At 41.1% G+C, this 26,862-nt stretch overlaps 2 protein-coding genes across 7 annotated transcripts in view; both read left to right on the top strand.

Annotated features, from left to right (window-relative positions):
* The window catches only part of RGS12 (regulator of G protein signaling 12), an 89,713-nt gene extending 78,496 nt beyond the window's left edge, over positions 1 to 11,217 (top strand). For all 6 annotated transcript variants that reach the window (XM_051798302.1, XM_051798301.1, XM_051798310.1 and 3 more), the window contains one exon: positions 6,075 to 11,217. In XM_051798302.1, coding sequence (XP_051654262.1) covers positions 6,075 to 6,433 — 359 coding nt within the window. In that variant the 3' untranslated portion in view covers positions 6,434 to 11,217. The remainder of the gene's footprint in view (positions 1 to 6,074) is intronic.
* Positions 11,218 to 21,754: 10,537 nt separating this feature from the next.
* HGFAC (HGF activator) overlaps positions 21,755 to 26,862 on the top strand; it is a 43,165-nt gene continuing 38,057 nt past the window's right edge. Inside the window, exons 1-3 of the mRNA XM_051798353.1 lie at positions 21,755 to 21,948; positions 23,506 to 23,560; positions 25,480 to 25,576. Coding sequence (XP_051654313.1) covers positions 21,883 to 21,948; positions 23,506 to 23,560; positions 25,480 to 25,576 — 218 coding nt within the window. The 5' untranslated portion in view covers positions 21,755 to 21,882. The remainder of the gene's footprint in view (positions 21,949 to 23,505; positions 23,561 to 25,479; positions 25,577 to 26,862) is intronic.

Raw genomic sequence — 26,862 nt, 5'->3', positions numbered from 1 at the left:
AAATTGGCCAGTGTTGATGAGGGCACACATGTCTGCCTGGATCAAAATTCAGAACTTTTTGTGTTCCTGGCCTTTAAATGGCATTGTGTGCAGTTCCCTTCAGCCACTGTTGTAGCCATGTATATAAAATGTCTCTGCCCTCAGCAAATACAGGTTGCACTGTTTCCTCTTTTGCATCTGTATGCCCCTAGTGAGCAGCAGTGGCCATACCAGCTTCCTCTTCCGTGTAATATTCCAAATTTGTCTTTCTGAATCATGTTTTGTGCTTTGTTCTTCTTCAGAATACTTTGGAGATGAGTGTAATGAAAGGATTTCTATCCACCCCATCTTTCTAAACGTAATGCTGCAAATGTTTTCCAGAAATTCCCAGGACAAAAGTAAATAGCCTGGTAATGTAGAATGTTGCTGCTTTGTATAATAACCCATTTCCTAACTTGATGCCTGCATTTTACTGAGTCAGATTTGAAGACACTGAGCATATGCTGCAGTTGGTGTTTCATCATGCAAGTGAAATTCAGCATATAAAGTCAAATTGCCTTTGAAAAGATTTAGCATAAACTGTAGGTAGGAATCTTTTATAAAATCTACTTTTTCCTCGGTGCTGTATCAATTAAGAGATAAAAAGAAGGAAACTCCTAAAGAAAATTTAACCTGCAGAATTCTAAAACTTAAATGTAAAGTATCCTTTTCCTTCCAGAAGCATAAACCACTTTTCAAACTTGTAAAACAGATAATACTTTCCGTGGTAACAGTATGTCAGCCAGTGTGGAAGTCATTTATACACCACTTGCAAGAATCCACAGCTGGGAGGGTTAAAATTTAGAAGTAGCATTTCCTGACAGTTTGGACAGGGAAAAGTGTCTTTCTTAGAGTGAAATTGTCAGTTTATGGCCATGGTAAGGAAAAGAGTTACTTGTACTGACATATTTCCAGGACACCAAAGTGAACACCTGCTGCAGAAGTGACCATCACAAAGCTCCTTTTTTAAGTCTCATGAAAAAAGGCTTGCTCAGGCAGTGTGTTACCACCTTAGGACAGGCTTTGTGGAGCCTGAGCCTAGAACAGTGTCTGCCCAATCTCCACATTACAGCACACACCAGAGCTTTACTGATTTGGAGACTGAAAGTAATTTGGGGGTGGTATATGGCAATAAATTACCAATTCCAGGAATTGTTCCTGAAAACTTCAGTGGTTTCTTTGCACAAGAGTTATATTCTAAGTATTATAAAGTACTTCAAACAGATTTTTATCTGCTGTAAGTCAGCAGAAAATCATTAATCTGCCGCTCATTCTTTTTAACTGAAATCTGATCCTCTCTAACAGTAGTTAAATGCCTGGGATCAATGGTGTGGAAGTTAGGAAGATATTCTTGTTATCTTTCCATAGAACTGAGAGTCATCTAAATAGTAAATGCTTTTGACAAGAACAGTAGGATTTTAGCAAAGGTAGAATGATAAGTGAAACACTGAATTTACATGGAAGGGGTTTTATTAAAAAATCATAACTAAAATTTAGCACATTGAAAATAAATGAATTTAATAATTATGGTGTAGAAACTATCATTGCAAGGTGTTGTGGGTGAACCTTTAAATCCCCAAGCATCTGCATTTTACTTACAGTTATATGATCCGATCATCTACATTTGACAGTTAATGCTGTTCCTGGAATTTCCAGGGTTTTTTTGACCTTTGTCTGGAATTTGGCCAAATGCTCCCTTGTTCCTAAACTATCTGGAAGGCAATGTTGTGTGATGTCTTGCTTAGATCTTAGAGCTTGAGGAATATTTTATACAGAAGAAAAAGACTTCCCTTTGTCTTCCTCTGTGAAGGCAATTCTCCGTAATCATAATGTTAAATTCAGAGTGCTCGAGAGTAATATATAAAATCCAAACATCAGGAAAAGGGAAATATTGGTAATGGAAGTCAGGAGATCAGTGCCTGCTTGTAACCTTTTGAAAAATGCAGACAGGTGCAGCCTTCTAAGCAGTCATTTGGCTGTGAGTCTGTAAAACAGAAGATCTCTTTAAGGACAAAAGATGACATGCGTTATCCCATCCTTAAACCAGCTGGAACATATTAATGGGATCAGATGCACGAGAAAATTCCCTCAGAGCTGCGAGGAATGCTTAGCAGGGGAGGTGGAGATTACCAATAGGCATGATTGTGCTATTCCAGGATGGAAATTCATCTGTGTGACCACTGCTCCAAGCACTGGCTTCCTTTCCCTTCTGAAGTTAGGTAGGACATTTGGCAGATTAGATTTGGGAAAATGTCATATCATTCCTGATGTGCTTTATGCAAGGCAAAGCAATTCGGAGGGGAGGATTCCTTGGAGGTTTTCATCACTTCAGTGCAAGAATATATGAAGAGAAATTGTACCTGTGAACCTCTGCACCTTAGATGGTGCCCTACATAGCTAAGTGTGTTCAGGTATTTGTTACTCAAAAACAGAATATGAGAAGGAGACCAGTGCAAAAGTGTTGCAAGCATCATTGAAATCTCATTATTAAGCTCCACTGAGTACATGCAAATCTTGAGTCTCTAAAAACTTGTGAGATATATCTATACACAACTGTTTTGTGGAAGCTCTCCTATTATTTCTATTAAACAGCCTTGCTTCATAGAAGCTTTTTTTTTTTTTTAATGAGGGGAAAAAACACATTAAAATATTTTTTCTGTGTAGTGCTAGTCTTGAAATCGTCTTCCTGTTTGGTGTAGATGAGTCAAGATCTTTTCTACCCTGACAGAAAAAGAGAAATCGTCTTCACAGTATCATCCCTTAGCAATTCCATATTCTTTTAAACTGGTATTTTAGACAAGATGTTCTCTATTACTGTCCTCCCTCTAGTAGCAATTTATTTGATGCCACAGAGAGGTTGCTCCTGAAAAGGTCATTAATAGAAAAATATGTCCATAACGTGGATGTATTCCTGTTCAGACGAGCTTATGTCTTGAGAAGCCTGAGAGCAAACATTGACCTTATTTTTGCTCTGTTCCTTTCAGAAAACTTGCACGCCCAGTTGCTTCATATGGCAACTCAGTGACACCATAACTCTAAGACTTAGTGGCATTTCTTTTACTTAGCTCTAGAAAGACATAGCAACCAAATAAATACAGTAATACTCACACCTCTCCTAGTGTTCCTCAGTAGGAGTTTCCAGCTCTTTCATCTGTTGTACCCTGTTAATGCAGTCTGCATCTTCTGACTGTGGAAAGTGTTTCAGCCCTAGTTCAAGTCAACAGAGCTATGAGACCTTCCAGCACCATCAAAGTTGTTCCTTTACATTACATTTAATAGGAGAATGTATTCTCAATGCTAGGACAACTGAATGACTCATGCTCTGTCAGTGCAGTATATTTGTGGTAATTTGTCATTAGTAGGCACTTTGGAAACTTGTAGCTCTTTTAAACCAACTTGAAAGGAGAATCAGAGATCTTCCTCGAAGGGCATAGTAGATTAAAGACATCAAGAGTACAATTCAGTACACTCATGTTAAGATAAACATTTCAGAACAGAAGAATAGCACTTTGCACAACAGCCATGCAAGCAGCAGTTGAAATTAAGCCCATGTTTGGCTGCAGTAGGAAGATTTAAACACAAAGTGTAATATAGTCCCATTAAATGTTAGCTGTAATTTAGTAGGCTGGAGTCGTGCTGGGCTAACAGGGCTGAGAAGGCTTTCTGCCTCTCTCTACTCAGCTGATTTGTTTGGAGTTTGATCTAATTCCTCTGAAAAAAGGCAAGCATTACTGATGTGGAATATCTACATTATTCATGTAGGGCTGTACTGTAGCTAAAACACTAAACATTGCACTACTTACAATTTTAGCTTGTTTTTCTTAAATAGAAAGCTTTAACCCTCAAGAAGACCCTGGAGTGAGTTGATTGAAACTGTATGAAAGTGCTTTTTTTGTCTTTTTCATTTGCATTTCGCCCCTTTTCCACATCAAAAAGTTCTTGATTATGATGATTATACATTGAAATTTCTTTTCCTTGCATAAAACTGTACCAATCACTTTGTGGGACAAACACAAATAAAGGATTTGAAAGACAGCTATGGCATTTAACCACCCCAGTCTCATGGGATTTGTGTGGCTAAATGTGCTGGTCAGGGACTTGTGTGTACTGTGACAAAATGTTTAAAAATATTTTGGATAAAGTACGTCAGATAATATGGTATCTTTTAAAAGATGGATAAAAAGATACATAGAAAAAAGGGATTAAATATGAAATGGAAGCCCTTACTCAGGTCTGCCTTTGTGCCTTGAAAGTTTCTCTTTTTTTTCTTGGCTCTCAGTTTGGTCTAATAAAAGCGAGTCTCTTTCCCTGAATATATCACCACCTTTTAGATCATTATGGTGGGGGAACCGCAACTACAGAAATCATGTTGTTAACTGTGGTGCAAATCCTGAAATCAACTCCTTCATCCTTCCCTTCTTACTGCTGTTGACACAGGCAAACAAAGCTTCTCTGCGCTTGCTTTAGGAAGCTCCTAGCAGTTCGCAGCGTCACACCTCATGCAAAACTAGCTTTTGGGAACTCACTGTGGTTGGTTTAAACCATGGTTTTCCTGGGATAAGTGTTTAGAGAATAGGCCCAAATCCTGGCAATTGTGATTTTAGAAGTGCTGTACCAAAAAAAAACTTAAAAAAAAAAAAATCCAGGCATTTCTTTAGTGTTTAAAGCCGACCTCAGAGGGTCCCTTCAGAGGGACCTCGATAGATTGGAGAGTTGAACAGAGAAGAACCTGAAACTCAACAAGGGTTGAGGCAAATGCAGGATCTTGCACCTGGGGAGGAACAACCCTGGACACCAGCACAAGCTGGGGGCTGACCTGCTGGAGAGCAGCTCTCTGGAGAAGGACCTGGGTGTCCTGGAGGTCAACAAGCTGTCCATGGGCCAGCAGTGCCCCTGTGGCCAAGGAGGCCAATGGTACCCTGGGGTGCGTTAGGAAGAGTGTTGCCAGCAGGTTGAGGGAGGGGATCCTGCCCCTCTGCTCAGCCCTGCTGAGGCCTCACCTGGAGAGCTTTGTCCAGTTCCAGGCTCCACAGTAACAAGAGAGACATGGGGCTCCTGGAGCAGGTCCAGAGAGCTACAGAGTTGGTCAAGGGTCTGGAGAATCTCTCTTAGGAGGAAAGGCTGAGGGAGCTGGGACTGTTGAGAGGTGACTGAGAGGGGACCTCATTACTGTGTATAAGTAGCTGAAGGGAGGGTGTCAAGAGGATGGAGCCAGGCTCTTCTCAATGCTTCCAACCAATAGAACACAAGGCAACAGGGAGAAACTGATGCACGGGAAATTCCACCTGAACATGACGAAGAACTTCTTTACTGTGTGAGTGACTGTGCGCTAGAACAGGTTGCCCAGAGAGGTTGTGGAGTCTCCCTCACTGGAGATATTCAGGAACTGTCTGGATGCAATCCTGTGCCACGTGCTCTAGGATGACCCTGCTTGAGCAGGGAGGGTGGACGAGATGACCCACTGTGGTCCCTTCCAACCTGACCAATTCTATGATTCTGTGAAGTTTCTTTTATTCTTGCCCTGTAAACCATGGCCCATAGTTGCTTGGTTGCAGTTCAGGAGAGTGTACTAACTACAAGTTCAAGTCATCTCTTCCTAGTCTGGTAGAGAATTAAGCCCTAGTGAAGTAAAAATAATATCTCAGCAGAGATCTGGTCTTGGAGGCCAGTTGAAGTGAAGAAACATCTCCCATTCTGCCCCACTGGAAGCTCTATATTCTCCTTCACCTTTGGTTTTGCCGGTGTGAGAATTTTTGTTCTAGAGGTGTACAAAATTATACAAAGTAGTTATTTTTAATGGAGTCTTTTTAAAAACTCTGAAAAATGCTAAATTAAGACAGATATGTAGTAAGATTTTACATTGATCTTTGAGATCTAATGTTAAGTTACCTACCTGGTACATCAGTAAGTCTCTTTGATGGAGTAGATGAATATCCCAGCTGGCTATCTACCACTAGGGCCTCAGAGGAAGCTGTAATATTGAAAACTGCTAAAACCAGAAGATACATAACTCTCCTGTGTTTTTTTTTTTTGTTTGTTTTTAACTCTTCTGGTAGGTGCAAACCACAGAAAGAAAAAAGATTCACAAGGAACTTCAGGAAACTCTTGTGAGCAGACCTCTCACAAAGCAAAGACGAGCAGAAGCTTTAATCCTCCTGGTGCAAGAGGGAATCCTGGAACAGAGCTCCCTGTAAACAGGATAATCGATGTGGACGGAGTCAAACTGGAAGACTCTGGCACACGGTCCTGCGATGATTCTGAAGGGAACCTCAGCTTTGAAGGTTACGTCTCTGAACTGAGATCTTGCCAAGGGAGGATGAGGACTGGAGTTTACAGGACATCAGACCTTCCATCTCTGATTGCTGTCAAGAGCGAAAAGAATAAGGCCACTGAGTATAAGGCTACCTTTGTTTAAATCTCTGTTTTTAATTAAATATTCTGGTATTTTTGCTTGGCATCAGCAGCAATGGAGATTTGCCTTAGAGAGCTGTTTCTGCAAGTTATAGGTGGTTTTCAATGCCCAGTTGCCTTCAAAGAGCCTGCCATACCATCACTTCTGATATGAGTTAGAAGCCCTAGAATGAAAAGATAGTATTCCAGTGAAAATATTGAGCTTTGTACTTTTACCATTTCTATATAATTTTCTCTGGGATAATTCCATTGCACAGTGCAATTAAAATTGATATTTCCACCCCTACCCTTCTTGTCTTTATTCAAGACAAACTTACTTTAAATTCCCCCGGCCAAACCTTTTAAGATAATTTCAGTTTAATCTTCTAATGTTTTTCTTTTGTCTGCAGGATTCCCTGTGTTTTAGTAGATTTTTGAAGTGTAAGTAAAATCACTTACTAATGTATAGAAATCAGGATTATTTTCTTAATATCTTCCTGTCTGTCTCATAACATTTGGGAAGAAGTCCAACTGGAATTCAGTCCATTGCCTGGATATATGCAATATAACCGTTGTAATACAAGCAGTAAGAGGCAAACCCCAACCCCCCCAACTGTGAATTTCCTGTGCTGGGAATAATAGCTGCTTTTGTAGCCAACACTGGTGATGTTTCCATACCAAAAATATATATCTAATTACATAGTGGTGTGAGGGTTGTCAGGTCCCTCCTCATCACTGCTCTTGGTGTCTTTTAGCTTTGGGTGAGGCACTTTGTTACTGCTCTTTCGATAAGTGGTTCAGTGCCTCTCTTTCTTCTTGTCATTCGTTTTATTTCAGTTAATTTTCTAGCCTTGGGTGGAGAGTTGAGAAAGAAAAGACACTTAAGACTGCTGAACATGTTCTTTTTTGCCACCTCGTCCTTTTTCTCCTTTGCCATTTCTTCAGAAGAGGTTTTGAGCCTGGACATGCAAAAGGGTACACAAAGAAATGAGATTGGTGGACAGCTGCTCATCATATTGAGTGGATATAGTGAGACTTCTGGTGGTTCACTGCTTTGCAATTATTGTGAGACTTAAGAAGTCATGCTGCATAGCTCCTGAACTGCAGATCCACACAGGCACTATGTCTAAAGCATCATTGATTGATTAACTTCTCTTTCTTTGCTCCTAAAGCATACCAAGAATCATGAATTTTCTGAATAGCCGAGGGTACTGGACACTGTCAGTCAGTTTCTTAAACTCAAATCTGTAAGGTGAGAAAGAGGATATGTAAGATTTTGTAATCGTAAAGTAAGATTACTAAAGCTTAGGCTTAATGCTTAAGCATTACATCAAATATTCCAGTGATATAAAGGGATACAACACCCATTAGCTTTAATACTTTAATTCTTTTCTACTGTAATTGATTTTACTTTCAATATTGAGGAAAACCCTTGTGTGGGCCTGAATGAGGATATATCCTGTGAAAATAGCCATTGTTTTAAAAACTTTCCTGCTTTAAACTAATTTCAGAGTCCTGATAAAATCCTGGTGGTGTAACGATACTGGAGATTTGGGAAACACAGCGGGCAGAATGTAGCAAACCAGTCATAGCCCGGTGAAGCCCGATGATGTGAAAACATTTAAATATCTATGTATTTTTAAAGCTATTTTTGTTGTTGTTGGGGTTTTTGGGTATTTTTTGGTAGCATTTTGCTAACAATTGCCCATGAGAGAATATTTATTTGCACAAATAAATGACCACAATTTTTTCCCGTGTCTGGAAAATCAATAGCTTCATCCTAATCAAGACTAACATTGCAGCAGTCAAACTCAAGAGAAGGCATTTTTACCTGTGATATGCTTTGCACTGTTTTTGTGTCTTGAAAAATAAAATCCTAATGGTAAAAACTTGAAATTCAAATACAGCAATTACAGACTTTATTAATCTCTGATCAGTATTTTACACGATATAAGGTTGCTTATCTCATGTTGTGCAAGTGCTCTTAAGTGACTGGTAGTGAGCAATACAGAATTCTTTGACTGAAAGCTGAGGGGAGATGCAATATCAGCTGAAAAACCTTGAGTGCCATGGAAAGGGTGGATAGGGATTGGCTTTCACGCTTTTCTAATGCAAGGATTAGGGGCCATCAGATGAAGTTAATAGAAGCCAGGTATAAATCAAAGAGCTCTTTCTTCATCTTCTCCTGTTTTCTCTCCCCAGCCTGCTGTGTTTGGAAAAAAAAAAGCAAATAAAAATGCTGTTCATAAATTCTGAGTGCAACATATTGGATTTGACTGTATCAAGGATTCAAAGAGAATTTGACAGCATGGGAGTCAAGCTGCATGCAGGAAAAGGAAGGATGTGAAAGAACAGAGTTTTCTTTAACATAGAGAAAATCTTGGCATAATGCCTGGAAATCCTGTAAACAAAGGGACATGGGAAAAGCCGTTTCTCCCTAGACCACACTGTCATGCCAGTTATTGGCAGATTGTTTAAAAGAATGGCTTCTTATCTAGGACTAATGGAAATTAATTCCTTAGACTTAGAAATAATTAATAATGTTAGCTTTCCTATCCAATATCTGGCAGAATATAAAAGCTAAACCTGCTGGAATCAGGAGTTAATAAAAAGGAATATGGACAGCCTGTCTCTGGCTGATGATTTCCAATATTTTACTAGGAGTGTGGTCTACTTTCTAATTACTGTATGACTTCAACATTGTTATGTGATTTTAAATTGCCTCCTCATACTGTGATTTCCACTACTAATCAAATCTGCTTGAAATTAAAAATCAACCTAATTGAAGCCCTGCTTCATAGCTTGGTCCTTTATCTTGCCATCTAGTTCCTAAAGATAATCAGATTTTATGTGGTTTTATTTCTCTTTTACTTTTCCCAGTTTTTCCCTGTTGAAATTCCACTTCTGCAGAGTTACTCTTAATGTCTTTCTAATCCCATGGTGATAAATAGAGGGGAATTCAGTTATTCCATCCTCTTATGTGAAAGAGGGAGATCCACTGACCTGTATCAGTACTCAAACCTGAAACTGTAACACCCAGTGATATAAAAACCCCAACCCCAACACCTGGAAAACCCTGCAGCATTCTAAATCTCATTTAACAGTTGTCTTATATTTCACTTGTTGTCATGGTATCTGATTTTCAATTGTGGTGGTTTCAGCCTCATTGGCTCCACATGTTGCAGTTTTGTTGTGTTTTAGTTTTAAAGGCTTTGTGAAGAATAGAAAATATACATATAGGTAAACTTGCAACGAGACTTCCCCATAGGATTACTGTTGCTGTGTGCCTTGTCAACAAATCTGTGATATAACACACATGCAAAATAAACCACTGCTCTGTTTAGCTCTGGGGGACTGCGTGACAAGGAACCAATGGGTTGTGAAGACACATAAATAGGGTTTGCAGAGAGACTTTGCAAGAGCTTTACTGCTCCGTGGGAAGGAGCCAATACCTGAGCTATACTGTGTCCTTTCTCATGCCCCTGAAAGTCTTCTGGGGGCTATTTAATGTCATTCAAGGATGCTGGGTCCTTCAGGCACTACTTCTCTGCCTGAAAGTTTTGGCTTCTTTGTGGCTTTGCTGTAGCATGCATTGCTTTATTCTTGCTTCTTTTCTGCTGCTGGAATTTACTGTTCTTAATAGAAAACTTCTAAAAGACATGGCTCAGCCAGTAGCCTCCTTGTCTCACTGTAGCAGAGATAACCAGGACTTACAAGCATATTTTGATTCTTTGGAAGTAGCTTGATTTTTGCCACAAAACTGAAATCCTTGCCAGTAGTTGTTTCTCTGTAGTGATGCTGCTGCTCATGCAGACCTCTCCAATGTAGAATCCATAGCAAATAGGGTAATTTAAAATGGTCTCTCCTAAGGTACTTGGTAGCTGGGAGACCAGGCAAGTGTGTGGTAGTGTGATGCAAACACCTGGAGGCATCTTTTCACAGTTTCTCAAAGACTTTGAAAAGTTTCCAAAGGCTCAGTTAGACAAAGGCCCAATGGCAGGTCCTTATCGAGGGGTGTGAGAAGCCAAAACCCTTGCAGGTCTGAGGCACTCTTCCTAACTCCCTACCACAGCTCACTGACTTGGATTTAGAAACAGCCATAGTTTCTGCATGAACAGGCGGATTTCCAAGTTTGTGGGATTGTAGCAAACCTGTGTGACAACACTGTTGCTCTGTGATAGTGTGGGTGTGCTCAGCAAAAACAGGTGGCACATCCAAACCCTTCTCTCTGTGCGCTTGGAACAGCATCCCAAGCTCAGCATCACGGGGCACTGAACAACCGTGAGATTTGTGAACCCTAATCCAATGCCAGTTATAACAAGAAAAGCTTTCATTGATCTTACTGAAATATTTCCTTGCTCTAGACCAAATGTCACTTTTAGCTGGTTTAGTCTTGATTCTTTTTCAGAAAAAAAAATCTGCTGAGAAGTACTGGATGATCAGGTGTCTGCAAATCTGGCCTGCATTACTCAAAATGTTAGCAAATCCAAGATGTTGCACATGAACCAAGATGCTCTCTGAATTGCTTGTGTGAAAGATAAGAAAATTGTTTATATTTTTTTGTCCCAACTGATCATTTTGTTGTACAGTCTAAAATGCTGATATACAGAACTTCATTTGTATTCTTGTTTTATTTGTGATTTTGTCTATAAATGTCTATATGATCACTTTCTAATATGAAAACGCACATTACTTTTGTTTCTCATGCCTTTTCTCCCCAAAGTATTGAGAAATCATGTACTGCACAATAATGTTTATAGAATCTTAAGTGTGTCAAACTCATTAAAAATGTTAATTGGATATGTAGTAAGTAAATAATTTATGCCACTGGTACTGATAATGTTTCATCGATATCTAATTTCCATGTAGGGAAAAGATGTGAAAAAGATTTTTTCAGTTATTCTGGGACCTGCTGCCACTTGGACATCACAGTTTAAATGGAAGAATGAGACAACCTGAGACTTACCTGCATTTTATTAGATTCTGCAAAGATATCTTCTAAAACCTAGCTTACATAAAGAAATTCCTTTAGAAGAGGATTCTTAAGAATTTCTGCCAAATATTTATATACCTTAAAAATAGCTCATGCTCTGGAATTTAATAATAGTAGGGTATGTTTTTAGCCTTTAATTAATTCCTTTTGCTCGGTTCTAGCAACACAAAGGGATTGCAAGCCTGAATAGCCAAATGTTTTCCAGGTACAGTGTAATCCTCCTCTGGCTTCTCTTCTGCATAGTCGTGGTGGGTTGTCTAGATCTTTGTGGTGGTCTGAGGGGACCAGTGCATCAGAACTTCTCTGCCCTTGCAGGAAGCACTGCTAAAATATGCAGATGCTCTACCTACCAGAGAGAAAAAGGGAAAAAAACTTGGAGGTAACAGGGCTTCAGTGTCTGTGTACACTGACTTGTGTCAGTGACACAACGGTCCTTCAGTCCTTCAATCCACATTCCTTTTTGTGCTTAGAAAGATCTGTGCCAGAGCGAGGGGGCATACAGAAGTTTAAGTACCAATAGTAGAAAATAATGACTGATGGGAATGGAATGAAACCTAAATCTTCCACGTCCATGACAACACTGGAGATGTTATCATGCTGCCATGCATCATTATAATGCTGCCCATTATAATCTCATCCCAGTTTCCAGTGATAATGCTGAATCCCATCCCTGCAGGTACACAGAGCTGCAAAATCACCAGAGCATTTCCAAGTGCCCATAGCCTGCAGCAAGTGTCAGGGCTAGTGCTGTAAAGGCCACTCACCCACATCACTGGAGAAGGCCCTGGAGACCAAGTTTGGGAAGTGTATTCCTAAATATCTTGTGTCTGCTTTGCCAGGGAGCACCAACCTGTACCTCATTTGCATTCTCTGCCTGCAAAGATCTCACAATCTCAAAATAGTATATAACTCAGTTATGTGCAGATTCACACCTCAATTCCAGACTGATAAGGAAATTAAAGGTCTGCTAGAAGTTCATCTGATTAAAGCTAAACCTATTGGAGTGGCACATTCTTAGACCAGGGCACAAAAATGAAACTAATTCTTCTCCCCATTCCTGCAAGAGGTAACTGGGGTCTTTCTTAATGCTTTGAGTCTTTTTTGTAAATATGAAACCATGTGATGAGGAGAAACTACCCTTTTAATTACTGTTCTCCCTCATTTATGGACTTGCACATGCATCCTTTTCAGCAGCTATTTGCCTGTATTTACCAGTATACGAACAATATGAAATCCATCAACAACAGCTACATAACCTCGACCTCTTCTGTGATTTTAAAATTTCCAGAGCCGGTTCTATGGCCAGGATGAAGCAATGCCTGGCTGAGATCAGCCCTCTGTATGCAGAGCAGTTAGCTGAAACTTGTTTGCAACCAGGAGATAATCCATGATGGTGGGCACATATCTCTGATCTTGCTCTTACTCATTTGAGCGTTGACTAAAGTGTGAGCATGTGTGTGTTAGAAAATCCAAAGCACAACGCATACCACAACTTCATTCCCTGGAGAGAGGGTGAGGGCAGTCAGATGTTCATCTCCTGTGGGAAGATGCAGGATGGGGAAGCTCCATTGGTCTTGCACTGCCTCCATCTTCTGGAGAAAGCTGGTTCTCCCATTGCATCTTGCCTGTTTTATGCTGTTGTGGGAAAGGGACTGATACAGAGGTATGAGATTCTGCTGCCATTTGTTGCTTATACTACTAAAGCACCCACTCTGTGATATCATAAGATATAATTTTCCTTTCTAGACAGCTCTGTAGTACATAGAATTTGACCTCCTGTGAGCAAAAGAAAGTCCAGTTTAGTTCAAAATAGACTTAGCAAAGCTGATCTGAAAGTTGTGGTTTCTCTTTTGGGAGAATGCAGTTGGGATCTTGCCTAACATTAGGTGTCTACTCCAAAATTGCCTTTGTATCCTAAACACTGGTTTTACTTTATGTGCTTGCTACAGATATAGTTAATACTGTCTGTGGATATAAAGAATTTTTTGTTTAATACTGTCCATGGATATAAAGAATGATTTGCTTCATCCTTGAGTAGAAACATACTTTTGGACAGGGGAGTCATACCTTAACTTTAACTTTTCTATATTTTCAAGGTCTCCATTGCTTATGCTGTGAACCTTGATACCTACCTCAGATGTAAATACATATGCAGGAGGCCCCTGAAACTAGGTGGGGTGACTCTGATCTGCCAGTTCCTCCTGATCTGTGAACAATGTAGTTCAATGACAGCTCAGATTGTTTCTGCAGCAATTACACAGAGCAGCAATGACATTTCTGCAGCAATTACAGGGAGTGGCACTGGAGATACGGGAAAATGGGGGGAAAAAAGAGAGAGAGAAGGAAATACAGCAGAGGTATTGACCATACTGTGAAATCTTTAGCCTAAACCTATTCTAGAGGCCAGTGATGAGACAGGGAGTGGTACACAATCACTTCTGAAGTCAGGATTTGTGCGGTGGGGAGAGGGCTGCTCACCTGGTTCTTCCTGGGACATCTCTGCCTGCCTTACCTTTAGGAGTACAGGAAAAACGGCCTTGGAATTTTGTCAGGGACAGAATCCCTATTGATTTGGTGAAAAAACTGTGCAGCAGTATCCAAAAGGATGAGACCATGGGCAGGCAAGAGCAGAAGGAGATAATAGAGAAGGCTAGTAGTTTGGCTTTTGTATGCAGTGAGAGGGGTGCCCAGGTAAGGGACACTGTGCCCCTCCTTCCAGGAGGCAGCCTTATCTCTCTGCTTACCAGCTCTCCTAAGTGTATCCTGGAACATGGGACTGAGGTCCAAGGGTCCTTCTCCAGCACAGGAACAAGAACTTGGCAGCAGGGAGACTGGGGGGAGAAGCTGGAGGAGTCCCTTACAGGTTTGTATGTATGTATGTGTGTATATATATATATATATATGAAAAAAATACAGAAAATGTGGATGTGTACGTATATACAGGTTTCCATACAGAATATTATTAGACCTGCAATCAGAATAATTGAGAGCATTATATGTGAACCCTACTCTCCACCTTACCACAGGAAATCGTCCCAAAGTTGAGGCAGGCTGTGGGTCTGGCATGCTTCCCATGGGGCTGTCTCTTCCTTGTTAGTGCTCTTTCCCCCTTCAAAAGGGAATACTTCAGCTGCCTTCAGCTGCAGAAGTGGAGCCACCTTCCCTCACACATGCTTGACTTATAGACCATTTTAAAGTATGCCATGGGGGCGTCTAATATGCTAATGAAGCAAGTGGGTGGAATAGCAGAAATTTGAGCACAGCTAAAAATGTACGTGCCTAACAATTGCAAATCAGCCTGTGCTGAAGTTACCTAAATGTGTTGGCATCGGTGGAAGGTGGGTGCCTCCACACCTCTTCTTGTCAGTTTTCAGTGAGTACACAGCTAAAAAAACCCCGTACGCCTCTGTATATGGGCCTACTGTTTCAGCCAGGGTTATTGGCAAAGGTTTATACCAAAGTCCTTGAAAAATACAGTTACCTACTTTCCACTCTTATTCATACAGTAGGAGTCTCTTCATGCAAACACATCCTAGACTGGTTGCAGGCATAGTATTTTAGATATATCATGACATCTGGGTGTATGAACAGAACTAAGTGTTATCATGAAATGGACTTCTAAAAGCTTAGATTAGATCGATGTCTGGGATGTATAAATTAAGATTCAGCATACTGTGGCTTGTAGCAGAGCTTCAAATCACTCACAGATTTGTGTGATTAGGGGTATAAAAGCACAGGTTGGTTATGTTTCTGCAGCTCAAGCCCAGCTCTTCCCTTGCAACTTTTATATGATTTGTTTTCTTCAGAGCAGAAACAAAGTTTTCTGGATGCATCAAAAAAAATATTCATGACCACAGTTGCAGGAAAGGCTTTAAAAATATGTACCTGCAATAGATACCTGCGGTGGCTGTATCTGGCTGTATCTGGCTAAAAATGAGGTTTCACAGAGAAGTACACATGAAGCCATTACAAAACCAGTGCACACAAGCGTGGTCAATTGAAAAGACAAAAATCACCGTCAGGATTTTGTCTTATACCACATCCTGCTGAGGTCAACCACCCATGCCAATGGGGACCAGTGTACAGGAGATTGTGCTCACAGAGTTCAGCCTGAGCGATGTGTTACATGCCTCTTTGGGAAGTGTTGGCAGTTGTCACGTGAAAGGCTGAAGCAGGGTCACAGACACAGGGAAAGTATAAAATAATGAGGAGAGCCTTCCTAGGTGCTGGAAGAAGAGGAGGGGGTGGCCTGCGTCCGTGTTGCTGATGGAGAGCCTGTTTGAGAGGCTGCAGCTTCTGAGTGCTGGGCTGTGGAGGGTCCTGTGCCTGCTCCTGTGTGACACAGGCCATCAGGACAGGCTGTGCAGCTCTGGACTGAGGGAGGTGAATACAATACCTTGTGACTGGAGAGGGACTCATGAGGTCTACGACTTTGAGGTTGGTATAGCTCTGAGTGCAGACCCAGTAGCATGGGAAGAGAAGGTGCTAGTGGAGAGCAACCAAGGAGGCCACGTCTGAGGGGCAGCAGTGAGATAAGAGGGTAAAAGTGCCAGAGAAACACCAGGATGAGGGGTTTGGTGAAGTGTGATATTTAACAGAAACATGCCAAGGCCAACTGGAGGAATCATGTGGAGAAAATCCATGTCCATAGGGAGATGTGATGGTAGTGTGAAGATCTGCAGAACTGCCAAAGGAGAGTCCCAAGCCCTGCAGAAGGCAGTGGAAAAAGGAAAAACCTGGTAACACATGAGACTGTCTTGGGCATAGAAGGAAGATAATCCCTCTGCTGCTGAACACTGTGAGGCATTGGAGACTGATGGCAAGGTCATGGGCCAGGATGGGACATCCACAGCCAATGTGTCAGAGGGGATGAGGGTGATGAGTGAATGAGATGGAAAAAGAAGACACAATAGATCTGAGAACAGTTTCAGTCCCTGGAGAGAACAGAAAGGAAATTGGTGCAGAAAACCCCAGATCTGTGAGCTTGCAGGTGAGGGAAGCCAGGAGAGCTGCTGGAGGTGCTGGGGGAGCGTGGGAGGTGAGGGGAGTGAAGAGGAGTAAACATTTGGGTGAAGGCGTATCTTTCTGTCCCAGGATTATCTGCTAAATGCTGCAGCTCCAAATCTGTGTTTGCTGGGTCTCAGCTGCTCAGCAACCAGCCTCTTGCAGCTGCGCTTTTACCAGCCTTGCTGCCTTGAGGAGAGGGGAGGGTGGTTTGTGAAAGGGTTTGTTTGCTCTGGTACAGTGTGGCAGAGTTTATGTGCAGTATGGGGACTGTGAATGCTGACAGCAAAGTCTAGTGCAGGAGGGGATGGACTGAGACCCACCTTTCTCTGAAAGCCAAAACCATGTCAATATTTTCCCCCTGGATTTTCTGAAGCTTCCAGGGAAATGAGGGGATGTTTGTGGTTGCAGTGTAGCTGGGTCCTACACTGTTTAAGGCCCATATGAATAACTCAACTTTTAAGTTTGATTTGAGCCAAAATTGTTCTTTTTTCTTTCTGAAATAAGCAAACAAGCAAAGTGATTTCAGCTTGCTTTCTTTGCTTTAGCAAAAGAAACACAATGGCTTTTCTCAAGGCACCACTGCAGGAGACTTAAAAGAAGGTGGATGCTCAGTTCTTACCTGTGAATGTGAGTGACAAGATTGAGGTTGCACCATATGCCAATGCAGGTGTGACCTGTCCTCTCATACTGGGGCAACTGAGGAGGGTGAAGGAGGGACAAGAAAGGGTTCCTCATGTACTCCCAATGTTGCTGTGTTGCCTTATTTTTGTGTGTGTATATATATATAAAAGTCACTATACTTTTAGCCCAGGAGTGTTAGCCTCAGTTCTGGTGATTAGGATATTCATTAAGCAACAGGGACAGCTGAGTTTTGGTAATGGCTCCCAGGATGATGGGAATGATCTCAAGCAACAGAGATGAAGGGTATCCCACCCGACAGACAAAAAGGTCTGTAGTGTGGTTTGCAGGTCCCCTAGAGGAAAAGAGAAGAGAGTTGAGCTGGTCTGTGAGTCAGTCTCTGGTCAGTATTGAGTCCCTTGCTAGTACACCAGGAGCAGAATTGCACACAGGCTGGCTTGCATCCCACCCATTCCTGAAATATAAATCCAAAGTTGTATTTTTAATGCCAGAAATATTTCTAATTACTTCCAGTTCAGGTTGTATAAAGGTCTTGGGCAGAGCATGCTTGCAGAGACTTTAGATCTTGCTCTAGTTCCTTTTGCCAGCACTGCTCCTGCAACCATCTCCTTATCCAGGAAGCTGAGTCTGGGCTTCATAGCAATAATGCCAACTAAAGCTGTGAAGTCAGATCATCTTAGGAGGCAACATTATCCAGTTAGTTGGGGTTATCTTGTTACTATAAAAAAGCTTAGAAATTTGCAAAAATACAGGGGGGGTCAGTCATTAGAAAAGTTTATAGTTTTTCTTCAGTTTTGTAGTAGCTGAGTGGAAGTTTTCTCAGAAACATTTACAATGGTCAGAAAAAATGGAGAACACATAACCTTGCAGTCATGGGACAGCCCTCTCAGAGTCTTCTTGGTAGCTGGTACATAGAAATGAATGCAAACAGGGGTGTGTGTGTGTTTAGACTTGTCTTTTCAGTTATGTCTAGTCAACTAATTGACGGAAAAAACCCCTGAAATTTTACTATTTCATATTGATGGCTGACTCATTTAATTTACTTCTTGTTGATACTTAATGATTAAGGATGGTTGCTAATATTATGTCATTATTACTAAGCAGTTTGGAGTCTGGACTCAGTCTGGGCTTTTATTAATTATTGTTAAATTTTAAGAAATAAAAAACATTGCAATGTGGGAAGTGAAGAAAAGGCAAATGTATGAGGCAGCATTATCAGTATGTACTACATGGCCTACAGTAAGATTTCTGTCTGTTTCTCCTCATTTATTGTGGGTTTATTTGCCTTTTCTTTTTCCCATGATGTCAGTAGAAAGGGGAAAATGATTGCTGAAACTAAGGGATTTTAGTCTTTGATATAGAAAGATTACAGCCTGCAAACATGATAAAGAATTCCTAGCCTTATTTTGAAACTTTTCACTGTCTTTAGTAGTAGCAGAATCTGGCTCCAAATACATTTGGATTATGTGTCCACAGGAAATGTTCAATATTATGTGCAGCAAAATTAAGAATCAGAATATACCTTCCTTTAAAAGAAAAATGGAATTTTCTTTGAAAACAAGAACCAGACTCTAGCTTCAGTTTTGTTTGTGGGATGAGTTGCCTAAGAGCTGCCAAATATTCTGTCCCCCCAAACCCAAGTCTTTCTTCTAGCTCCTATTTCCAGAGTTTCTCTTTCTTTTATATATATATGTATATGTATACACACATATATTTGTATTTATTTAGTGTTTTACAGAACCTTGTCTGAAATGGGCACTAGATGAAGTCTAAAATCTAAGGGAGTTTATCTTGACTACCATACGGATTGTTTCCATATCTTCATTGTGTTTCTCCTTGTTGTTACAGTATTAGCTCCATACACACCTGACTCTTATTTCCCTTTATTGGAAGTTTCTGTCACTACGCTGGAAATAGTGAGTCACAGAGGAATTGACTTGAGAAGGTTGTGGAGAGCAGCTCTGCAGCTCGTCAGCCCGACCCATGGGACGATGGTTTTGGGACAGTGCCCTGGGTCTCACAGTCTGCAGGGATACAAACCAAAAAGCATCTGCTCCCTGCAGCAGAAGACATTTCACTCATGGCAGGCACCCTAGAGGTCTTAAGAACATGTAGTCTGGTGATACCTCAATGTGAGAGTGGGTGCCTCTCTGCCTCTGGAGTCATTCCCAGCTCACCCAGGCCCGTGCTGCTGGATGGTTCTATCTGGAATGGCATAAAACCAGACATTCACACATCTCATCTCTCTCTCCCCAGGTTTGCTCCTCAGCTGTCTCTCTGTGCACACTTGTACTGCTCATGGCCACAAGGTTCACATGTGACACACATCTCTAACCAAGATCATACTCTTCACACTTATGAACTCCCAAATGCCCAACATTCTCTGAAGTGTATAAGAATTCAAATATCAAAACTTAATCTTCAGTTTTTTCTGAGTAGTTTCTTGCCAATGATACAATGTTTCTTAAAAAAAAAAAAAGGTGTGACATACTTCATTTTTACTGATTCTACAAAAAGCCTGAAGAAGGCAGGCAGAGTTTCTTCTGGTTATAAACACCTGAAAGAGTCACTGATCATTTAACATAATTTACCAAAAAACCACACCTCAAATTCTGCCTTTTCGCTGTGGCCATAAGACCTGTTCAGACACCTCTCTGCTGAACCAAGGCAGGCAGCATACATGTAGCCGTTAGGGTTTTTAATGATTCAGATCTGTCTGAGCCCTGAAATCGCTGTTTGGTCATTATTCAGACCTTACTCAGGGGTAATTCCCATTTTATGGTGGTGCTCCTCTGGCAGCTGTTGCAACTCCTGGCTTTGATGTCTTTTCCTTTTGCTTTGTGCCAGCACCGTCCTATCAACTGAAGTGGCTCCTGGTGTTGGTGCTTCTTCATTTTTCTTATGTTAAGGAATCAGTTTGAGCTAAAAGCTTAGAGTTGTGACTCCCCAGAAAGTCACTCTGCAGCTCTTGATGTAGATCATTTCCTACAAACTACAACTGGGAGTATACACACGGACACAGAAAGCATTCTTCCTTTTCTTCTCTGTTATTTTTAGGTATGCAAAAATGCTTTCCTACAACCTGGTGACTTGGTCACCATACAAACACGGTGTTTGTGGTCCTGGAAGTGGATGATTTTCATTCTGGAAGTGGGTGGAAGAGGGTATTTCCACAGCCTTAAAGAAGTATCTTCCTCCTCTCCTTGCTCCCCCGCTCCTCGCTTTCTGCAGAACTTTTGCACTCTGAATGGAACAGCAGCTAATGCTATTCTTTTGCTCTTTCTTTGCATAACTTCAGTAGCCTCAGTGGTAAGTAGATGTCTACAAACCATTGTACAGGCATTACTAATTTGAAGCCTGACGGCCAAAGTTAAGAATGAAGGTAGAAAGTGGAGATCTGTTCCAGCTTTGCCAGGAGACCCCAGGCAGATCAGACTGCCTGTACATCCTATTTCCACGTTTGAAATGAGTGAAAATAAGACAAATCTATTCCACAAGTCTATTCTGAACCTTTATTTACTTCAAGTCTTCCAGTAACAAGCAACGCATAGGGGCAAAGATTTTTTTCTGCTTGTTTGGTCTTTGCTGGATTTTGGGAAGAAAATTCCAAATTTGCCTGGTTCCTACTGTTCCAAGCCTTGCTCACAGTAGGAAAGTTTAGTCCATAAATCTATATATGCCTACTTGTACTAACTGGAACTATTACTGTGATGAAGGCCACAGTAGTGTGATAGCACAGCCAGTGCAAATTCCCTCCAACGTGATAAACCATCATGTCAAAATTGTGCAGGGAGTAGCTCCACTGCACTGCTGGGCCCTACTGCCATGGTCTTGTTGGGTCAAAAAAATTAAAAATAATCATATCCCTTCCATAGCTGTGCTGGTGAAACTTCAAAGGGTAGCACACAACTTAAGCAAGGACTATGGTATTCTTTCTGTTGTTATGGCTCTGGGGATTTTGGGTGTGAAGAGGTGCGGTCCCTGATTGACAGGACATGGCTGGCAAAAGCCTCGAGCACAGGCACAGTTGTACCAGCCAAACCTGTGGATTTTGGTTGTGAGGCAAGGTGGGGTTGAAATACACTCCACTGGTGAAATCTCCATTTTAGCAATACCCTTTGCATCCCTGTTAAAAATGCTTTTGCATTGCAGCTTTCTCAGACAGGCTCTTACAAGACAGAGATGGTTTTACTCAGATGGTGGCAGAAGGGAGCTTTTTGGTACACAAAATATGTTTTCAGAATAATGGCTATTTTCTTTCTTTGTAACTTTCCCAATCTGTTGCTGGAAGGCTGCTGTTGCAAGTCACAGCTGGGCAGGTAACCATCTGTTAATGAGTAATCCTTATGTTTGATATTGGCATTGATCTGGTCCATATTTTGCAATGTAATCCCATCTCCTGAGTGGGCTTGCTTTGAGCTCCTTGTTTTTGATACACCATGCTTTTAATTAGCTCCTGAAGAGAGAGAGAAGGGGAACATCTGGATAATAAATCATCTCTGGTTGCAAGCAGCGTTGGATCAGCTCCTCTGGAAGTGTTCAATATTTGCTGATTATACCAGGGATCATCTCTGAGGGTCAGACACTTTGTAAACTCTTAACTAACTCCCTGTGGTTTAGGGAGAGTCTCTCCCTACATGTCCTTCCCTTCTATCCATGAAGACATTAATGATTAACAACGATAACAGCTCTGCTTACTTAAAAAACTAAAATACCCTAAAGTGAAGTAAATCACAGTCCCTTATGAAAGCTCATTGCTGATTCACCCTTCCACTTCAGCCCAGCCCTGGAAGTTTCCTTGTACCAGGCAAAACCTTCATGAGAGGAAAGTAAAGATGAAAGTCTGTGCTCCTTTCACTGTTGTCTTGGCTCTGACTCTGAGCAGTGACTGTGCAAAGACGGTAAGTCTGATTCTTCTGTTTTGGAGTGGTGGATCAGCTACGTGCTGCCTGGCAAGACCATGTTGCCTTGGGGTTGGATGAGTGAAGCCACCAAACAGACCAAGAGGATGAGAGCTTCAAATGGAAAACAAAATGGATTTGCTAGATGAAGGTTGGCAGCGGTGCTGACTAAATGGGGGGCCTGGGGGATAGATGGTACTCTACATTTCTGTGTTTAAAGCAATTGCTTACATCCATGCCCTGCCAGGGACGAGGAATGGGAGGGGAGGAAAGACCACAAAAACTGAAATCCTTTGAAAATACATCTCAGAAATGTATTGACACAAGCCAGGTACCTGCAGTAGCATGGTAGGAGAGTGCTCCCCTGACAGACTTTACTGCTGTCTGGTAACTGAACAGGCCAGCTTAGGTAGCTATCTTGTTCTTCTCAGACCACTCCCTGTTTCCACATCATTTTTTTACATTTTTTTATCACGTGCTTTGTGCCTTTTCTGTGGTATATCTGCTAGGCACTTGAAGCACTGCTGAGCATGGCCGTGATGGTTTGACTTTACTAGTTGGCTTAAACCCCACCATGGCCTGGCATCCACCATGTACTAGTAGGACAGCTAATAGCCTGGACCTTATGAGCAGCCCTATTTCACTAGCTAGGTTAAAGCTAACTCAGATATACTTAAACAATGCTATAAGTTATACTTAAACAATGCTATAATCCCAACTATCCCAGAGAATTACAGAAGTATCTCCTCAGATATTACACGTGGGAACAGAGAGAAATATTCATGGTGCCAAGGAAAAGATCATCCCTGGCTGAAGCAGTTGCAGACTGCTCAGTGCTGGTAGAGTCAGTGTAGATTGCAAAAATTGTTTTTTTCTGCAGAATGGTTCAAGCCCTTCCTATATATCCCAGCAACAGCTTTTTCTTAACCCTCACTTGTTACGTCCCCTGTCCACTTCTATGTTCATGATGTGCTGCTTCTTTGGCTGTTTTTTTAATATTTTTATTTTGCTATAGTTTAGTTGCCAGCACTGGCAACTGTTAGTGGCAGCAGCACTTTATGTGTATTACCATTTTTTATTATTTCCTGTGGCTTAAAATCATCTCAACCTAGTGCTCTTTGCTTGCTGATCGGCAAACCCAAACACAGCTGCAGGTTGCTTTTGTAACTAATGCCCTGGGGGATACAGCAAAACTGCAGGAAAAGTCAAATACTGAGATACTGTTTGTAATTGTGAACTGGCCCCAGAGTGCAGGTATGCTTCCTGCTGAGAGAAATAGGAGATGTGTCGCTTGGCAATAGAAAGATATAAAGGAGCAGAGCTTTGGCCTTTGTTTTATTGTGCTGGTTTAACAGAGATCTTTTACCAACCAACGTGTATCTGCTCTCTTTCACCAGACTGTGCCCCACCAAAAATCACATGCAAATAATGAGATATTTGCAGAAACATTGGGAGAAACGCAGTTTCAGGGCACCCTGGAAAATACATTTGTCCCAATAGGATGGTTTCCAGAGTGAATTTGTGTCTCCAATCTACATTCTCTTTTTCTCTTTGTAGCGCCACAAATCTGGGTCAGGAAAAGGCTCAAAACATGAGTTCACTCGCCGACAAGGTAAAAGTCAAATCCAATAGGTCTTATGACAGTAAGAAGGATCTGCTTGTGTGTGTCTGTGCTGTGCAAGTCGGTAGGAAGCCCGTCTTTGTTTCAACATGAATAAGGATTATGGAATGGTTATGCCAATATTAATTTCTGCTTAAAGGGGAATTTGGGATTAGCTCAGGAATCTCAGGTAATTTTCCTTCAGGTGCAGATTAATGGGACGGTGCTGATGAGATTTTAGTTTGTCTGAGCTGGTGTGGCTTTATATTTACTCATGAAGCGGAATGGCTGGAGATGTGTAACTCCCTTTAATCAGAGCTGTGTCTTCCCTATCACTTTAAAGCACATAAATTCTTTGTATGTATGGGTTCGATTTCTACCACAGCCCTTGATCTCTCTGTGGGAAAAGGGTTTGAGCCCCATGCAGCTTTCTGGGTTGTATTTGTTCTGATGGCAGCCAACAAACATCCTGGGTGTGTGCAGGCATTGAAGACTTCCATTTTATTTTATTTTATTTTATTTTATTTTATTTTATTTTATTTTATTTTATTTTATTTTATTTTATTATTTTATTTTATTTTATTTTATTTTATTTCTGTGCTTTTGCTGTTAAAGATTATGTGAATCAGGCCATTAGTGGTGCCATTATAGCTTATAACAGTCTTCAACAGCCTTTGGGATGCAATATGTCTTCTGAATGGGGATGTATTTTCACAACTCTCCTAACTACTTATAATGAGAGGTATTGGATAGAGAAGGTTGGTATTCGAACATTTGCTTAATTAGTTCAGACAGTGCAAACTAGGATCAACAAGAGGATGGCAGAGGGGCTGGTAGTGGCTATTTCATATTGACAGAGAAGGGGATAGTTAGGGCAGATGGAGTGACCGTAATTCCAACTGATTAGGAAGGATTTGGACCACAAGGAGGGGTTATTTTTTCCATAATTCTGATAACTGACCTTGGCAGCTCTTTGAGATGATGAGTCTTGGCTCGTGAGGGTTAACAGATATCCTAAGAGTTTGAGGAGCCCCAGCCAGCATGGAAGGGGTAAGCTCAGGACAAGGAGCAGCCGTACATTGTCTCTGAGACATGGAAATGTGCTGTGCTGCCAGTTTGGTTGTATGCCCCATTTCTCTACTATGGCAGTGGTTGGCTTCCCATTCAAGCTTCAGGCTTTCAAAACTGATTGCTTTTAGTTTAATGGTTAAATAAGCTCTGACAGATTTTCATTGTCTTTTTTATCTTCAGCCTCTCTCATTCTCAAGACTTGTCTTGAAGGATTTTTTTCTGATAGACTCCCACTAGACTTCCTTTGACTCCCACCACCCTTCCTTAGACTGCCATCACTGATGTGGTGAATGTAAAACTTACCCTTTTTAGACACTGGTCCCATCAGTTTCTCCCCATTTGTAAGGAATATGCTTATCCCAAAGGGAGAGTGGTATGATCAAAAATATCTATCTACCCTCAACCTTTGAAACTTTCTTCCTCCTGACTGTTTCTATTTCAGTTTGTACTGTCTGGTTCCTTAATTATTTTAAAAAGATGTTACAATGTGATATGGATCTTGAAAGGATACAACTTCAGAAATTATTTTAATATGCAATTACAATACTACATAATTAGAAATGATAATTGCAATTAATGAATATAATTGGCATTTGCTGTACCAGAAATTGCAATCTATTTTGAACTGAAATGATCTGAGATCTTTATTCTACTGCAGAGTCCATTAATCTTTGTTGATTCTGTCATTATATAGGATTTTAAGCCTCTTATGCATTAAAAGTTGCAGAGACATGGAGTCAAAAGTAGAGCTGAAAAACTTATAGATATCTACCTTCATAAATCCATATAATAGCATATAATATATATACCTGTGGGTTGGTGTTCAGCTGCATGATGAGTTTTTTATTCTTGTATTTCAGTGTTTACAGAGGATGGAAATTTATGCAAATTTCCTTTCCGGTTTGGTGGAAGGTTTTATCACTCGTGTATTTCAAATACGTTTTCCAGAAAGAAATGGTAAGTTGACATTGCTTATAAATGAATACAGCATTCAAATGGAAATGTCATCCCTCTAGTGCTTTAATCTTGCATTTGGAATAATTCATTTGAGCTTGGTGTTGTGCCCAAGGAGACCAGTGCAGTTCTGCTGATAGTCACGGCCCTCAGGTCAAGGCTCGTGCTCAGGGAGAAGGTAACCCAGGCACTGCAACTCCAACACCACAGAAAGCTCAGGAACAGCAGAAATGTTGCCTCACTGCCCTTCATATTGGAACTGTGACTTACATGAGTGACAAGAGCTTGCACAGAAAAAGCAGAACCTGACAGAAACCCTCTGCTGAGGGAGAGGGATCCAGACACCTGCAAGAGAGGACACCTGGTTGAGGAGTTATTTGATTTGAGCAGGCACTACTTGTATTGCAGCAGAGAACATCTGATTTTTGAGGAAAGTTGGTTTCCCTGCCCTCCCTCCCCGCGGTATCTCTAATTTCTATCCAGATTGGCACCAGGCCCCTTTTGGATAGTGCAGTACTAAGAAGTGAGGTTACTCCTGTTTGTTGGGTAATGATTTATTCTCCTAGTGTGTTTAAGGCCAGGTCTCCTTCTTTTGGGCAAAGGTTGCTCTTTTACATATGCAGAAGCTATTAAAAGTATTCATGACTCATTTTGGGGTAGGGGCACTCAGATGGGAACCCTGCTGAAGCAAGCATTGAATAAACAAGATTAACTTTGCAGACAAACCCATATAATAGGTGTATATTAACAGAAATCAAAGGCAACAAAGCAGGGAATATGTGGGCACCCGTAATGTGAAAATATATCCCCAGATGAGCATATATGTGAAAGGCAAACACTCGCATGTTTTCAGGGCGGAGATAATATTTTAGAGTTTATTTTACTCGCCCATGCAGGGCAGAACTCTCATTTTTTATACCTGTCTGTCTAATTTTTTCATGATCTGTGGTGTCTTTCTGATGACACATCTGTTTCAAGTGTAAGTGCTGGTCTAATGTAAACAAAACAACACACAACTGCTTACACAAATAGACATAGAGCTCCAGGCTAGGAGACCACTTTGGAATTCCCCCAATATCCACAGTTATACCACAGGTAAGAAAACCCTCCAGGAAACAAGAATTTGAGACTATCTTAACTAAAGAAAGGGAACTGGAATAATTTTCCTACCTGAACTCCATCTTTGATGAACTGTAGCCGCAAAGAGTTTGACCTTTGGAACCACTTAATTTCGTGCAGTGCTTAAGATGTATCCTGTTAATACATGACACTCTGTGTATTTGTTTTTA

Source organism: Manacus candei, unplaced genomic scaffold (assembly GCF_025592945.1).
Source record: "Manacus candei isolate 608988 ecotype Guabito, Panama unplaced genomic scaffold, ASM2559294v1 h1tg000048l, whole genome shotgun sequence".
NCBI lineage: Eukaryota > Metazoa > Chordata > Aves > Passeriformes > Pipridae > Manacus > Manacus candei.
This window is presented reverse-complemented; position numbering and strand designations above follow the sequence as displayed.